The 17,439-nt window shown below is 42.0% G+C and overlaps 1 protein-coding gene across 1 annotated transcript in view; it reads right to left on the bottom strand.

Moving 5' to 3' along the window:
- Positions 1–16,798, bottom strand: part of PDCD1LG2 (programmed cell death 1 ligand 2) — a 56,269-nt gene extending 39,471 nt beyond the window's left edge. The window contains exons 1-2 of the mRNA XM_012737993.3: positions 16,449–16,798; positions 5,707–5,775 (exon numbers count right to left, since the gene is read on the bottom strand). Of these exons, the coding sequence (XP_012593447.1) occupies positions 5,707–5,761 (55 nt within the window). The 5' untranslated portion in view covers positions 5,762–5,775; positions 16,449–16,798. The remainder of the gene's footprint in view (positions 1–5,706; positions 5,776–16,448) is intronic.
- Positions 16,799–17,439: the final 641 nt, after the last annotated feature.

Here is a 17,439-nt window from a genome sequence, read left to right as displayed (position 1 = left end):
AATAAATGACGGGAAGAGAGAGGGAGAAAGAAAGGGTGAGCCTGATCATACTGACTTCTGTTTTCCTTTCATCAAGCTGTGGCTTGCCTGAGATCACACAATTTGGCTTTCTTATCAATAATTTCCAAGTGACACAGTTGAGAGTGACACGCACACACTTGAGTTTTTATCAGAAATGACTGGCAGATTTATATCTGGTCTCCACCCCTCTTTTAACCACTGGTAGAACATTTATGTGCCCTTCTACCGAGATCTGTGGTACAGAGAGGAGTTCACATAAGCCCAGCATTCTTTTGTGCAGGAGAAGAGCGGGAGCAGGGATAGAACGAGTACTTCTGCATAGACAATGCTAGTCACACCTGCGCTTGCTGGGCCAGGTTAAGAAGACCCTGAGATAATACTTGTGAAACTGCATTTTCTTTTCTTTTCTTTTTTTTTTGAGACAGAGTCTCGCTTTGTTGCCCAGGCTAGAGTGAGTGCCGTGGTGTCAGCCTAGCTCACAGCAACCTCAAACTCCTGGGCTCAAGCAATCCTGCTGCCTCAGCCTCCCGAGTAGCTGGAACTACAGGCATGAGCCACAATGCCTGGCTAATTTTTTTTCTATATATATTAGTTGCCCAATTAATTTTTTTCTATTTATGGTAGAGATGGGAGTCTCACTCTTGCTCAGGCTGGTTTAGAACTCCTGACCTCGAGCAATCTGCCCGCCTCAGCCTCCCAGAGTGCTAGAATTACAAGCTTGAGCCACCTGGATTTTCTATATGATTCCCGGCCTGGATTTTCTATATGATTCCATCTTTCAGAACCTGCTGTACACTTATGATAACTCACAGCTCAGGGTCTCTATAACCAGACCTTCTTAAGGGTAGATCCCTTTATGATGAAAACCATCTCTAAATACTTGAGTTATTAAGTCTGTTATTGTCTAAGAAAGAGCCACCTTATACCAAATCCACCCTTCCCTGGAAGAAAATTTATTCATTCATTCATCAAAAATGCATTAACCATCTTCTCTGTGCTAAGTTCAAGAACTTACTACTTTCACACTGAGAAAACTTGTGGGGGAAAAAGAAATAATTTACTACTATTCATATTTTTCTCATAATACTTCTTTTATTACACACAATAAAACAGCAAACAGGGAAGGAAACGGGGTTTGCAAGGAAGGTTAGCTGCTGAGTCTGAGTGAAAACAATAATTGAATAGAAGACTTTGGGTAGAGACGCTATTGACTCTCTTTAGCAAATTTATTTACCACAACATGCTTTTTTCTCATGAAAGAGGGAAGGCCTGTAACTTCCTCTGGAACTCCCCTTAGCATACAGCAGAACTCCCCTCTTTGCTGCCTGGGCCTTTGATAAAAGTCCATTTTCTGCCTGTTTTTCCTCTTTGCCTTGTTCAGAGCAGGTTCTAGGGGTGGTAGGCATAAAGCATGCTACCTCTAGACAGGTGACATTTTCTGGCTAATATTTATAAGAGAAAAGAGCAGTTAGCAAACATGAGTCAGATATCTGAGTAGCTTGGAATAGCTAGAAGATTCATTGTTGTTTGGTCTAATTTTGCCCCAGTGAAAGTTTCTAAGACATGCAAAGCTTTGAGCTTGATTACCCCATATAAATCGAGGGGTTTAGGGAATGCAAAACACTTTTGAAATCCTAAAACATTCTTAGTTGTTATAAATTACAGAGGAAATCAAAACGCTCTTGCAGACAATTCTGTGTGAATTCACTAAACAGAGGGCCTCAATCTTGGTTGACATTGGAATCACCTGGGAAGCAAAAATACTAATGCCCAGCCCCCACTTTGGATCTGGTAAAATTAAATTATTTTGGGGGTGAGGTCAGCAACAATTAAAAAATAATTTTTCCTGGGAGCTTCTAATGTGCAGACCGTATTGAGAACCATTAATTAGACAAATAAACATCTGCACCTGCAAATATCTTTTACCATATTCCCAAAGTGTTGTCCTCAGCTTCACCTGGGGGGTAGGTAGAAATGCAGAGTCTCAGGCCTGTGCCAGACCTAGAGAATCAGATCTGCATTTTAACAAGGTCAGAGTGATTTGCATGCACATTGGTGTTTGAGAAGCAGATTTATAACGGCAGCCTGCATTTGGACTATTATTGGGAAGTAGAGTAATATGTAACATTTCTTGAACATTTGCAATAAGTCAGACACTGGGATAACCCTTATATTATCATCTCATTTAATGCTCCCAACAACTCTGCGAGGTAGGAGTTACTATCTACATTTTACAGATGGGGAAACTGAGGCTTAAAGAAGTAATGCAACTTGACCAAGGTCAAAGAGTAGCAGCTCATGGAATTAGAATTCAATTTCATCTCTCTGGGCCCAATGCACCTTCATCTTTGTGCTCCTAATAACTCTGCACATATGACTATTTATCAACTGGCATGTGTACACTACATCCATTAACGAGATACACTTCTTTTTGTAGCTTAATGCTAAGGAAAAGACATTTGTTTTCTATTTCATGTGCCACATGATTATTAACCTTCAACCTAGCTTTGAACACCTGAAGTTATCAGACAAAGGAGAAAATTGGAAAGTTTCCAAACTACAAAATTATGCAGACAAGACAGATTTTTTCCATTCATTTGGGGCCCTTAACTAAAACTAAAGGGCAAAGGACTTGACAAAAACATAAAAAACGTGTACATGCAGGACCTTTAGGCAGATTAAAGCAGCTAACTTGAATAATGCTGAACCTTTTAGAACATTCTCAGTGGAACTTTGCATTTTATTTGCGACCTGACATCAATGTGAATCTGCACCTGTGACATCTCCAGGAAACACAAAACAAATCATTTGCATTGCCTCCCAACATAGCTTCTTCTTAAAGCCCATTTCCTCCCATTTCACAACAGAAGCTTATGTTTGTTCAGACTCCTACACAATGTACTGGAGAGGTGAGCACAGGGTGGGGGCTGCTTTACACAGCCACAATCTTCAAAACATTCTGAAGTTCCTGGTTTAGGACAAAATCCTGCTCTGTGCACCTGACTCATGGTCTCTCAATGCAGGAGCACTGCATGGAGACATGTCTCAGCTTAGAAATCCTTTCCCCAACCTGATTCTTCTCCTTTGTATAACTTGGCACAAGTCATTTTGGAGTTGAGGATGGGTTGAGTACAGTGACTATGGCTGTTGGCTCTGCCCCAGAATGACCTCAAGCATCACCATGGTCATGTGTCCTCTGGTTTTCATCCACCTCTAGAGCAGGAGGAGAGTGAGAAACATGACTGAGAAAAGGGAAGGTTGGACTTGCTCTTTCCTCCCACACATGACAAGGTATAAAATATATTTCTGGGTTACAAGATGTCCTTAGGCTTGGAAATAAAAATATAAGAAAAAATAAACAATAAAGCTGTACTAATAAAGAAAGTATGATATTGGCAAAACGATATATACGTAGATTAATGGAACAGAGTAGACCCACATAAAGATGACTTCTTGAGTTTTGACAAAGATTCAATTCAAAGGCTATCCAATGGAGAAAGGACACTTTTATCAACAAATGGGGGTGGAGCAAGTGAACATCCATATGCAAAAATAAAATGAGCCTCAACCTATACCTCACACCTTATATAAAAATTAGTTCAAAATGGATCATAACTGAAATATAAAATGTACAACTATAAAATGTGTGGAATAAAACACAGAAGAAAATCTTTTAGATCTTGGGTTAGGCAAAGAGTTCTTAGATATGACACTATAAGCATGGCCCATAAAAGAAAAAATTGATAAAGTGGACTTCATCAAAATGAAAATATTTGCTCTGCGAAAGACATAGTTAAGAGAAGGAAAAGACAAGCCACAGACTCAGGGAAAATATTTGCAAATCACATATCTGATAAAGGACTTATATCTGGAATAAAGAACTCTCAAAACTTCACAGTGAGAAAATAAACACCCCAATCAAAAATGATGAAATGATTCGAATACACACTCCACCAAAGAAGATATACAGGTGACCAATAAGTACATAAAAATATACTTAATATCATTAGCCATTAGGAAAATGCAAATTAAAACCACAATGAGATAATCCTACATACCTATTAGAATGACTTAAAAACAGAAAAGAACATCAAGTGCTAGAGAAGATGAGGAACAATTGGAACTCTATACACTGCTGGTGGGAATGCAAAAATGGTACAGCCACTATGGAAAGATTTGACAGTTTCTTATAAAGTTAAACCATATACTTAACCATATGATCTAGCAATCCTACACCTAGGTATTTACCCATAAATGAAATTAAAATATATGTAAACACAAAAAAAACCCACATGCAAATGTTTATAGCAACTTTATTTGTAGTCAACAAAAATGGGAAAACTCCAGATGTCCTCTAACTGGGGAATGGATAAACAAAATGTAGTATATATACAATGGAATATACTCAACAACAAAAATAAATGAACTATTGATAACATATAACAATATGGATGAATCTCAAATGCATTATGCTTAATGAAAGAAGCCAGACCATAAAGAGTATCTAATGACTGATCTCATTTCTATACATTCTGGAAAAGTTAAAAGTAGAAGAACAGAAAATAGATCAGTAGGTGCTTAGGCTTAAGAGTTGGGAGATGGTTTTTGTTTGTTTGGCAAGCGATACAGGTGTTCTGGATCTTCATTGTGGTAGTGGTTCTATGACTATGCATTTACCAAAACTGATAGACATTTTTACAAAAAAGAATAAATTTTACTGTATATTTCTAGTGCTAGACCGGGCTGGGCAGCCCAAGGGAGGGAGAGGAATGTGACTGGGAAAAGATCAGTCTTGGACCAGCTAGAAGGGAGTAAAAAGTTTTTCAAAAGGTCATCAAGTGCCAAAGGAGCCATTATTTCTCAATCAAGGGCAGAATATTAGATGATTCCTTCAAAGTTTGGACTGCTATCATTAGGACCTAATCCCCTGTCCCTACCCCTGTCTTACTTTCTTACCTCCTGGTGTTCATGCAAAATAATGCACTCATGGTCCCGATTGCAGTCTCCAATGGTCTGAACTACCTTCCCCAGGAGAACAACCAACTCTGAAAGTGCTTTCCTTCCTGCTCACTCACAACCTCCAATAGAAGTCTTTCCTTTAAGTCCAGAGCCACAGTATTAAGGTTCATTGTTCATTTGGACTTTAGGAAGAGTTTTCCATTCAAGTAATCCACATTGAGGTATGAATGATCAATGACTGTTGCTTTTCAGAAGAGGAACTCACATGAACGTCTAACAACAGGCAGAATGTTTGCAAGACATTATCTTTAGAGTAACAGAGTCCCCTGCCAATGTTTCCTTACTCCTCCTGCTAGAAGGGAAGGGGAAAGCTGCTTAGCATATAACTTTTGAGGAAACTCAACCCCTGCTCTCTTGTATCAGTTCAGATGTACATGGTCCGAGTGGTCCTGTTTCCTGTCATTGCCCTCATTGGATAGTGGGGATAGACATATTGATATTCTCATGCCCTGTTTCTGTAAGACAGAGACATTGGCATGTACAAGCCAACCTGGGCGCCATTCTTTTTGTGGTGCTTGTAATAGCCAGAAATCACACTTCCTCTCAAAGAAAGCCTAGGGACCACATTCTCAAAGCCTCATCCTGAGGCCCACATTCTCATTATTGGCTTTGGCTAATGGCTACTACTTGCTCCACTTTCTCAGGCTCCTCTTTGTCCTTTCTTACCTGCTGTCCGATGAAGCTGCAATCCCAGGCTCAACATCAGCAGGAGGAAAAACATGTTCTGTACTTGATCTGAAATAGATAATTGAAAGTCTCAGGGACTTATGCAACTTGGCTAGGGTCTCATTACTTTGTTGTTTACTCACTCTGGAAAACAGAGAAATAACAAATCTTTTGCGTGGAGTGGAGCTGGGAAGGGAAGATATAGGCTGATAGCAGGGAGAAGAGGAAGTGAGGCACTCTATCAATTTTATCAATCCAAATGAAGAGCTCTTCTTCCTTTGCTAATGGCCTTTTTGGAAAATGAACCAGTCCTCGTGCTTCACACACACTGATGTTATCTGCACTCTTTGTCTCTCTTGTGAAACCTTCCATAGTTTTCTCAGCAGCAGGCCCTTGACCGCCCCCCCACCCCATTTTGTTTGTCAAATGAATAATGCACAAAATTTTCTTTACCTGGATTGGAAGTCTGGGAATCAGACACTCAAACACAGGGCTCAATAGAAGAGAAGTACATTATCAATAAATACTTACTAGTTGACTGAGCAGACAAAGTAGTCAAGCTTTCATTTAGGTCTTCTGTATTTTAAAAGATGACTTGAAGAGAATTGCTGACAGGTTGGATATAGAGTCTGAGAAAAACAGAGAAATCCAGGAAAATTCCTAGGTTTGGGGCTTGCATCAGTAGGGCAATGGAGGTGCTATGTTATTAAAATGGAGAAGACTACGGGAGAAGCAGATGAAGGAAGGGAAACCAAGAATTGTGTTTGGTGTAGGTTTGGTTTGAGATGCCTATTAGATATCTCAGTGGAGGTGTTTAGCAGGCAGTTGGGTAACAGATGGTTCAGAGTTCGGAGTAGAGATATAAATTTAGGTGTCATCATCAATGTACAAGTGTTATTTAAAGCCATGGGCTGCATGAGATTACCTACAGAGAGACAGGAGGAAGAGAAAGTGGCCAAGAACTTAGACTGCCTTTGGGGCATTCCAACATCTATAGATCTTTGTGAGGAGAGGACACCAGCAAAAAAGATTGAGAGGAAGGGTAAAATGGCAAATAAGAGTGTGTAGTAACCATGTATTTTATTTTCTGTATTCTGATGCTTTGACATTCTGGGACTTGCTGATGCTGAAGGGACTGCCACTCCCAGGAGTTAGCCAGCTCCAAGAGATGGTAAACAGCTTGCCCACTAGCACACCTTTCAAATGCAAGTAAACAGAGCCCACAGCCCCACCTACCTCCTTCACTGGGAGCTTTCACATTCCCAGCCACTATCCACTTGCCCTAATCACTGCAGGGCCAGGTACCAGAAAGCTGGGGACAGCCCCTATGCCCCAGAGTCTGCTGAAATTCTTCATATTAGCTAATCCTAAATCTGTTTACCCTGCCTCCCTCATTCCTTCCTGTGGAGACCACAATAAAGGCTCTTGCCCAGTCTCCCCTCCCCCCCTACCTGGCTGACTACAATGCTTGCTGGTGTGGCCCCCTGTGGCAGGGTGGGCCCTCTTCTTTGGGGATCTGTGAGTATAACATACTCTCTCTTCAATGGCAATCATCTCCTGATCTGTTGGCCTGACCATACCTAAATAATAACAAAATCTATATTTTAAAACTCAGTGCTACAAAGAAGGAGTAATCAGTAGAGCTAAAAGCTCCTAAGGGTTGGATTTAGCGGTAAGGAGGTCATGGATGATCCTGACAAACACAAGATCACTGAATGTGGTACCAATGAAAGCCTGAATGGGTTCAAGAGAGAATGGGAGGTAAAGATGTGGAGACTAGGCCGGGCGCGGTGGCTCACCTAGCACTCTGGGAGGCCGAGGTGTGCGGATTGCTCGAGGTCAGGAGTTTGAAACCAGCCTGAGCAAGAGCGAGACCCTATCTCTACTATAAACAGAAAGAAATTAATTGGCCAACTAATATATATACATAGAAAAAATTAGCCGGGCATGGTGGCGCATGCCTGTAGTCCCAGCTACTCAATGACGCAGAAGGATCGCTTGAGCCCAGGAGTGTGAGGTTGCTGTGAGCTAGGCTGCTGCCATGGCACTCACTCTAGTCTGAGCAACAAAGCGAGAGACTCCATCTCAAAAAAAAAAAAAAAAAAAGATGTGGAGACTATTATAGGCAACTCTTTAGAGAAAAGTGCTGTGAAAGGGAGAAGGGAAATAGGCAATAGCTAGAGGGAAACATGAGTTCATCCATGAGGTGTATTACTGTTTTTATTTGAGGGGCAGAGCTCTTACAGCAGGTGACAGCTGGGAACAGAATCAAGTGCTTCCCACAGGGAAATGTCATGGCACACCTTAGCTGGACCTGAAGATATTCTTCCTCATCAAAATGCAAATTTATCTAGAAAAGGTATCATCTTCTTAAGCTGCGCCAATAGACCTTGCCAGCATTCTTATTTTTAGAATGTGAGAGAATAGTGTCATTTTAAGCTGCCCCAACACTTGCCAGCTTTCTTATTTTTAGAACATGAAAGGATGGCATGAAAAGACAGAAAAGACTCCTGGATCACCCACAACTGGCTTTAACTTCCCCTTTTTCCTTACCCTTCCCAGGGGACTTTCCTAGCACACTGCCTCCTGAGCAAACTGAGGGACAGACGCTGTGATAAAGGTACTTTCCAACCACCAGCCTCCTTTCCTAATCATCTTTCTTCCAGGGAAAATATGGTCCATGCAATGGTTAAGAGCTCAGGCTCTGAAATCAGACACAGCTGGGTTCAAATCCTGGTTCTACAAATTATTAGCCTCCAACACCTTGGACAATTTATGAGAACTCTTTTTGCCTTATTTTCCTATGATGCTAATAACACCCACCTCAAGTCACAACTTTGAGGGTCATCTTACACCTACACATGTCTCATCTCATCAGTCTGTCCCCTAGTCTTGTTCATTCTGCCCCCTACTTTGTGGATGATACCTCTCCTTTCTTACACTCTGCTGCTTACCTCAGCTTCTTGTCATTTCTCCTTATACCACAGCAAAGCCTCCTCACTGCTATTTTTTTTTTTTTGAGACAGAGTCTCACTTTGTTGCCCAGGCTAGAGTGAGTGCCATGGCGTCAGCCTAGCTCACAGCAACCTCAAACTCCTGGGCTCAAGCGATCCTCCTGCCTCAGCCTCCTGAGTAGCTGGGACTACAGGCATGCACCACCATGCCTGGCTAATTTTTTTCTATATATATTAGTTGGCCAATTAATTTCTTTCTATTTATAGTAGAGACAGGGTCTCACTCTTGCTCAGAGTGGTTTCGAACCTCTGACCTGGAGCAATCCGCCCGCCTCGGCCTCCCAGAGTGCTAGGATTACAGGCGTGAGCCACCGCGCCTGGCTCTCTCACTGCTATTTTTTTACCTTCTCCTCTTGCTTCCCTCTGCTCCACCCTCCATTTGTCGAGCTGGAGGACAGGAGCTATGGAACCATCCTAACTCCTTTCTTCTCTCACCTAGCACCAGACTCATCAACAAATCCTACAGTCCCTTCCTTTAAACACATCCAGAATCTGACCATTTCCATCCACCTCCCCTGCTTCCATATCAGCCAGAGCCATTATCATCTCTCCTGTGATTCCTGCAAATAGCCAGATAAATGGACTCTGTGATTCTGATCTTGCCCTTCCTACAGTTGATTCTCAACACAGCAGCCAGGGCGATTCTTTAAAAACCTAAGTCAAATATGTCTTCTCAAAACCTTCCTATGGCTCAACACGTTACACCGGGTAAAATCCAGTCCTTCTGATAGTCCAGGCCAGAGGCGCCTCTGTCTTGGCCCCATGCTTTAGAGGACCCCGCCGTGGCTGTGCTCCTCCCAACAGGGTCAGGTGTTTTCAGGGCTGAGAGGTGTCTTCTAGAGCCTTTGACCTTCTTACCCCCACCCATCACAATCTGGGTCCTTGGGACACTGGAATTCCCTGCCTGAATGGCCCTAAACCTGCTTAGGTCTGTGTGGCTTCTTCCCCAGATCCAACTCTCCAGGGAGGACCTTGCTGCCAGTGTGCACATCCCTACGCCCAGATACTTTCATGGCTGTTTCTGCTGAGACGGCCTCATCTAAAATTGCAAGAGCAGCCCCACCCCACCCCCAGCATTCCCAACAATCCTTAACTTTATTTTATTATTCCCTATCATCTTCCATAAGAATATAAGTACTAAGAGGGTGAGGGTGTTGTTTACTGCTATGCCTTTAGCCCTGTAACAGTAAATACACATACAGTTAATATCTGTTGAATGAATTACCCCTTTACATAGCAGGCAGAATGACCTCCCAAATAACCAAATTTGGCCATGTCGCTCATTTAAAAGACTTCACTAGCTCCCATTATGTACAAAGTAAAGTTCTCCTTAATGTGGCCGGCAAAACGTTCCCTGATCTGGCCCCTCCTGCCTCGGCCACATTGAAATACATGTGCATTCTATAAAGAGGACCTTGCAGCTGCTTTGAGAATTCTAATCGCATTTTATTTCTTCTAATCTTATTTTTCCTCTGCCTCAATTCCTTCATGAGCTTCAAAAAGTTGTATTGCATCTCCTAAGTGGCCTTACAGTCTTCTACATTCAACACAAGCCTTGCCTAACTGCCTTAGGCTGTTGTCCCTTCTGCCTCAATTGTATCCACAACTTACCCTCTAGTGTGAGCACTTAACTCATTTCTGGTATGTTAAGTTGTTACACTTCTGTCTTCCCTGCTAGAACAAGAGCTCTTTGTGCTTCACTGGGTTCTCATAATGTTTGCTGAATGAACGAAGGAATGAGTAGGTGCATGCATGGCAATTTAGCATCACACTCAGGAATCTGAGGCTCCCAGTTGGCTCCTTCCTCCAACAGAAATCTTAATTTGTTTCTTTTGACGCAGCCTAAGAAAGATCTCCCCCTCAATTAGAGCCACTCACGGTGGAATGGAGTGCTAATGGGACGGGGAGGTCATTAGCCCTAGTATTGTCAAGGGGTCCATGTCGAAGCAAGGGTTTCCATAAGAGGTGGAAGGCGATCCCTTTTCAACGTAAGATTGTTTATTAGGTTGAATGTTTTCAGAAGAATGTTTTCACAGGTATCTCAGGCCCCTCACCAATTTCTCTCAAAACACTGGTCAATCTCTATAAGACCCCTGTCGTCTGGGTTCCTTAGGCGAACCATGTTTTCTGAAAGAGTAGGTTCTTAAAGGCTTTAAAGTTAGGGATGTATGCACTCCTTTATCCTTAGGCAGGCAAGGCTCAACCCAAAAGAGTTTCTTCAGAGAACTTAGGAAATGCATGGCCAAAATTAATTCATCCCTTCATCTACAGAACCTCCACGTAGAAGGAACTCCTTTACACTGATGAATGAGCATTGGATGACTTTTCTCCCCCCAAGACAAAATGAACATCTTTAAACAACCATGCCACCTCTTTAGTATCCCCTTTTAAAATTTAATTAATATCTTATTGTCTATTCCTAAGTGGCTGTCCATTTTCATTTAAATTATATTGGGAGGGGGTAGAAAACTAGAAATCATCAAGTTCTCCAACATTGAGTTCTCTCGACCCAACCACAAGTAGTGAACAGAAATGCTTGTGGGTCCTTGGACAAGGTATGTGAAAAAATACTTTGTCAATGGTAAAGCATTCTTCAGATTCATTGTCATTATCACTTACAAGGGTGAGTGGTGATCTTTGGTCTAAAAATCCCAAGAATTCCTATATGACCACTCCTTTCACTAACTCCACTAAGCTCTCACTTGGAAAAAGTCTACCCAGTCTTTAAAACTCACTCGGGGCTACCTTTTTCATAAGTCCTTCCCTGAGTCTCCCAAGCAAATGTTTGTGGAACAGTTGTACCTCTCAGGATAATTTTTTGTCTGCCTTGTATTTAACAGTTTATGTTGATACTCAACTTTTTCCCTTGTCCAATTTTAGCTCTTAGTCTTTTTCCCCACCCTCGCTATCTCCCCAGGACAGGGTCTTGCTTTTTGCCCAGGTTGTGTTGCAGCAGTGTGTACAGCTAGCGTTATAGCTCTTGTTACAGCTCTTATTCATTTGACCAGGGAAATAACCGAGCGGCACACGAAGAGTCAGAGAACAGCCTTTATTCTTCTACAGCAGGCTCAGCACACCTGGTGTTACAGCTCTCTTCTGTCTTCTAATATTCTGACCCTTCTGCCCCCCCCACTTCCTCGGTCTCCTCCTGCTTTTATATCCTTGGTAGGGCTCAAAAAGCGTCCAATCAACTACAAGCTTTAACATCCAATCAACATCAAGCTTTAACATCCAATCACCAACAAGCTTTAACATCCAATCAAAAACAAGGGATTCAATAATTACCCAATCAGGATCTTGCAAGCAGAGTGGCCGGAAACAGGCAGCCGCACGTGGGCCTGGGGGCATTCCGGCCCATAGGGCACCGGCTGGCTCTCTGCCATGGGGTCTGGCTCCAGCAGCGTGCCCTCCAACTGGCCACGTGCAGCGCTGGCCTGCAGAGAAGCGACGGGGAGGCAGCAAGCGGCATCCTGGCGCTGGACATTTTCCGCATCAGTTGGAGTGCAATGGCTATGCACAGGCACTATGGATCATAGCTCACTGCAGCCTCCAACTCCTGGCCTCAAGCAATACTCCTACCTCAGCCTTCCAAGTAGCTGGGACTACAGAAATGTGCCACCATGCCCCATGTATTCTGTATATTCTACATAATACATAAGAAGTACTCATATCATTTATGCAATAGCATTGGTTGTATCTTTCCAGAGAAATCAAGACAACTTCTGTAAATTCTGAGGACAGGTTTGTAAGCAAAAAATGAGGAAATCTTTTCTAAGTAAACCTTGCAAGAGGATCAAAAATCATAGTAAGTGCTAGTAGTTTCACTTCTTGGTTATTATAGGCCAATTTTTTTTGCCATTTCTGCTGTCTGTTGAAATCTATTTGCAAACTGATAGATGAAATGAAATTCATGGTGCTGAAGCTTTAGCTTGCTCTTTCTTTCTTTCTTTCTTTCTTTCTTTCTTTCTTTCTTTCTTTCTTTCTCTTTCTTTCCTTCCTTTTTCCTTCCCTCTTCCTTCCTTCCTTTTCTTTTATTCAAACCATTTACTTGGTATTTACTATGAGCCATGCTCTAGTATACAGAGGTAAATAAGATACAGCCAGTGCTTTCAAGGAATTCTCTGGTCTGTAGAATAACTAAGACATAGACATTCTATGGAAATATCTCAAGAATCCCAGCAAACAATTCCTTTGTGCAACAGTAGCCAGCATAAAGGATCATGTTTGTGTAACACTTGAGTCTTTGCTTAACATGGTCAGTCTCATTTCCTTTGGCTCCTCCCTCTCCTTAAGTATCTAGCAGAGCCCTGGGTATTCATGAAGACCTAGATAAATACACACCCAATTGTATTGAAATACCTGAATTAACCACTGTTTTTGAAGCCAAGAGTCTAAGATTGTAATTAGCAATGTTTTAAAATAACTTGAATTTGGATGCTTTTGTGCAAGTGATGCAGAGATGGCCCCGGGTCCTACCACTCCCCCATGAATTATACCTAGCTGGATTCACAGTTTTGTTACTTACCAGTCCCTACAGGCATATGGGTTTTTAGGGGATCTTAGAGCCAGTGCTCTGCTTTTGTAGGTGGATGAGTCATCATTTGATCTCTAAACCATCTGTGGCATAGATAGACTACCGTAGTCTTAAGATGATATTCTACTCATTTTTAATGGGGCTCTTAAGCTCAAGTTGAATCTCAATTTTTTAGTCAATAAATGCTGAGTTCCCATTTTTTGCAAGTCTTTCTATGAGTGTGTAGAATTCATAGAAGGGTTCATCTAAGAAAGGGGCCCTGCTCTTAAAAACATTATAAGATAGTTAGAAGGTTAAAACTCACACCCATGAAAAATGGTAAGGATTGGTGTAAAAGGAATGATAAAATTGCAAAAACCCTGGGAAGGGAGACTTCCCAGAGGGGTGGGATTTGAACTGGACCTTGGAAACACTGGTAAGATTTGGAGTTGAGGTCATTCTAGAGGGCACTGCAGATGACTCAGAGGCAAGGGCTCAGAGGAGCAGATGCACGGACTTACTGAGGGGACAATGAGCAGGGTAACTTGACTAGAAGTTTAAGTTGAGATAAGAAAGTTAAGGGCTTAGTGCCATGCAGAGCACACAGAGAGACAGTGACAGTGTCTCAAAAACGGAGTGACATCAAACTTTAAACGGGGCCAGAAAAAAAAAAAAATATAAAAACGGAGTGACAACACCAGGGGAGTGTCTGAAAATGATTAAATCTGATTTTTTTTTCAGTATAGAATTGGGGGTGGGTAGAACTGACAGCCAGCCATTCAATTAGAAGGTCATTATATTTATCTAGATATTTGGTAATAAGGCCCTGACTTAGGGTCAGAAAAAGGAAGCAAGGGAGAGGGAAAAGAAACTTACTACAAGACAATTGACAAACAATTGACAACTGATCAGCCATACAGGAGAAAAAAGAGAAGCAACATGGTTGACTGTGGTTTTAAGGCTAGACTATGAAGATGACACTGGAGCCATGGGGGGTGGGTGGGGGAAATAATAGGTCAGGAACTAATTTTAGAAGATAGACAATGAGTTCAGTATGAGTCATTGGGTAATGCAAAGCATTCAAGAAAACTGTAGGTCCAGAGTTTGGGATACAATTTAGGGCTAGAAATAAAGATAAAGAAGTTATTTCTAATATAGAAATATAAGTTGATACTGGGGACAAAATGAACTGTCTGAGGAGGATAATATAAAGAGGGAGATTAAAAAGAAAATGTCTGAACTGAGGAATGCCCCAAAATTTGGAGAGGGGGAGCAAAGGACCAGAGAAGACAGAGACGAGGTGGCCAGAAGAGTATGAGAAACCCCCAGAGCAGTGTATCCCAGCCACTGGGGGGAAATCCCCCAAAACAGGGGTGGTAATAATAGAGAGCTGTGAAGAATAACAACTGGGAATCTGTCCTAGGGTTGTTAGAGACAGCCAGAAGGCATCAGAGGTGATGGGGGCTAGATGACCTTTCAGATTCCTTATCTATCCTGGATTTCTGTGAGTTGATGGGAAGATAAGGGAGTCCAGCTGCAGTAGAGCGGGGTGCAACATGAGGAAATGAAACTGCAGTTGCCTCCCTACAGGGTAACCCAAGTATGCAACAAGTGGGCACACGGCAGGTTCAGACATTGGCATGTGGAATAAAAATGGCACATAACAATCTATGGGTCACTGTCCAGCGCATTGTAAATCAAATAAAATCTGAAGCATGATCTGTCTTTGAGGACATTTCCACCATCTCCCTTCAAACCAACCTCAACTGTATATTACACAAACATTTCATTTCTGGCAATTCTCCTGACATTTCATGAGATAAATGAATTCAACCATTCAACAAGTACCCAATTCACCAAGTACCCTATGTGTAATGCCAGGCACTGTGCTAGACACTTGGGGCTCAGAAAACCTTAAAAAGGTGTGGTCCTTGCCTACGAGGAGCTCCAGTTCAATGGAAAGGCTCACAGGAGGAATCTGAGAAGACATGTTGAAGCAGCAGACTAGGAAGAGACTGCTGATGGTTAGAGCTGGGGTAATGAAGACAAATAGACCAGGTTTCCAATGCAAGAGCAGCAAAGAGCAATATTGCTCCTCCATTCATGGAATCTTGGGCTGGGAGGACATCCATGTCAATCAGTATTGGACTCTTGCTACAACTGTATGATTACTACTCACATTGAATATTTTTACTTTGCATTTGTCAGTTTGTGTCTATCATTCCCTACAGAACCATAGAATTTCAGGGCTGGAAGAAGACCTGATTAGTAGGTGATCTTACTCAAGCTTTACCTGTCCGCACGAACCCATTGCCGTCTCTCTTCTTTTTGTGCCCAGGTGGTGAGCAATCGATAGCAATAGTTGCAGTTTTCTTTAACACATTGACTGCCACACTAGAAAAAAAATTTTTCCCTGGGGCCATGGTGTTTTATTAAAACAAAACAATCCTTTCTAATTTGTTATTTTTTATTGTTTTCTGTGTGTGAGTTGTAGGCAATCCAATCCATGTTTTGAGAATTAAATTGTCAATATTAATTGTAACAATAAGAACATCAACAAGATTTTCACGAACCAACTGTGGGGTTTTGCTTCACAAGGCCCCAGGGTCTAAACTAGCCTGAGTTCAATACAACTCACATGGCAGTCAATGTGTTAATTTTGCTACTTTTTCTATGATCATTTTATATGCAAAAATAAGCCTTTTGTAGGCCCCAAATCATGCTTTTGTTAAATAATGGTCCCTCGATGAATTAATAAAGTAATAATTTTGTTCCCTAACAGCTTACTCTTAGAGCATAACTTGTAAACACAGGCCAGCCTGGAATGATGACTGCCTGCCAAAGGCATAATCACAAACAGATGTAGGAAAGCAGAGTTTTAAGCTCTTCACTATTAACTCTCCAAAAACTCTAAGAGGCAATCTCAAGCATATTAACATTTTTCTATAGTGCACATTTTTGGTACAGAAAATATCTCACTTCCTAAAATTGCCGAATAAGAATAGTAAGCACAGGAACGAGTGAGAGAAATCCTACCATTTTGGACAGGAAGAAATTAGCTTGTTTATGCCCCTGAGTACAATTTTTGAGGCGGAATTTCTCCTGCTTCACATGAAGTGGAGAGAAGGCATGCATTTCCCCCACTGTGGCAGCCTCGTCACGATTTACTATAAACTCACAAAGTAGGAGACAATTTCAACCCACTCGATACTTACATGAGGACTTGGCACAGCTTCTCAGGCAAAGATGCAAAAAAAAAAATAAAAATAAAAATAAAAAAGCAAGAAACTGTTGCTGTTTGTGTCAGATTCCCCTCTGGATGCCAACAAAACAAACAGCCAAAACCAAAACCAAAATCATCAGCATGCAGTATCTCCAACCCAGGGGTCTTTCTAGCTGGGACATTTGAGGATGGACAACAAAAAAGCAGTTGGAATGGGGGTGAAGATATATTAAGGAAGAGAAGAAAAGATGTGGTCACGACCGTGCAACTCAAGCTTCGCTGTGGCACGAGAGTAATTCAAACCAGAACTGGGTCTGAAGAACTGACGGAAGTACAGTCTATTGGGAAGTTTTGGTTTTACTTTCAACATCATTTGTCCAGTAGCCCTTGAGCAGCGTCCCTGGGCATGCACGTTTAGGAGTAGGGGAAAGGGAGGGAAAGAGTATCAGCATGTCCTGGCGATGTGCCAGGAACTTTGCATAGGTATCTTTTTCAACATCCTAGGGCTCTCGTAACAAATTACCTCAAACTGGGTGGCTTAAAACACCAGACACTTATTCTCTCATAGTTTTGCAAGCTGAGAGTCTGAAATCAAGGTGTCGTAGAACCACACCCTCTCTGAAGGATCTAGGGTGAGAAGGCTTCCTTGCCTCTTCCTAGCTTCCTCTTCCAGCGGCTCCCGCAATCCCTGGCTTGTAGCTGTGTCTCGTCACTCCAGTCTCTGCTTCCATCTTCACATGGCATTCTTCTCTGTGTGTGTCTCTGTAGGTCCTCTTCTCATAAGGACACCAGCCTTTGAATTAGTGCCCACCCTAATCCAGTATGACCTCATCTAAACTCGTTACATCCGCAAAATCCCTATTTCCAAATAACGTTGCATTCCGAGGTCTGAGGTAGACGTGAATTTTGGGAGGAATGCTAGTCAACCCACTATTGTATCTCATTTAATTCTCAGAGCAACTTGGAGTCTAGATGCTGTTAGA

The sequence above is a fragment of the Microcebus murinus genome, chromosome 12 (genome assembly GCF_040939455.1).
Source record: "Microcebus murinus isolate Inina chromosome 12, M.murinus_Inina_mat1.0, whole genome shotgun sequence".
In the NCBI taxonomy this organism is placed as follows: Eukaryota; Metazoa; Chordata; class Mammalia; order Primates; family Cheirogaleidae; genus Microcebus; species Microcebus murinus.
The sequence above is the reverse complement of the archived record's forward strand: the minus strand, read 5'-3'. Positions and strand labels throughout refer to the sequence as shown.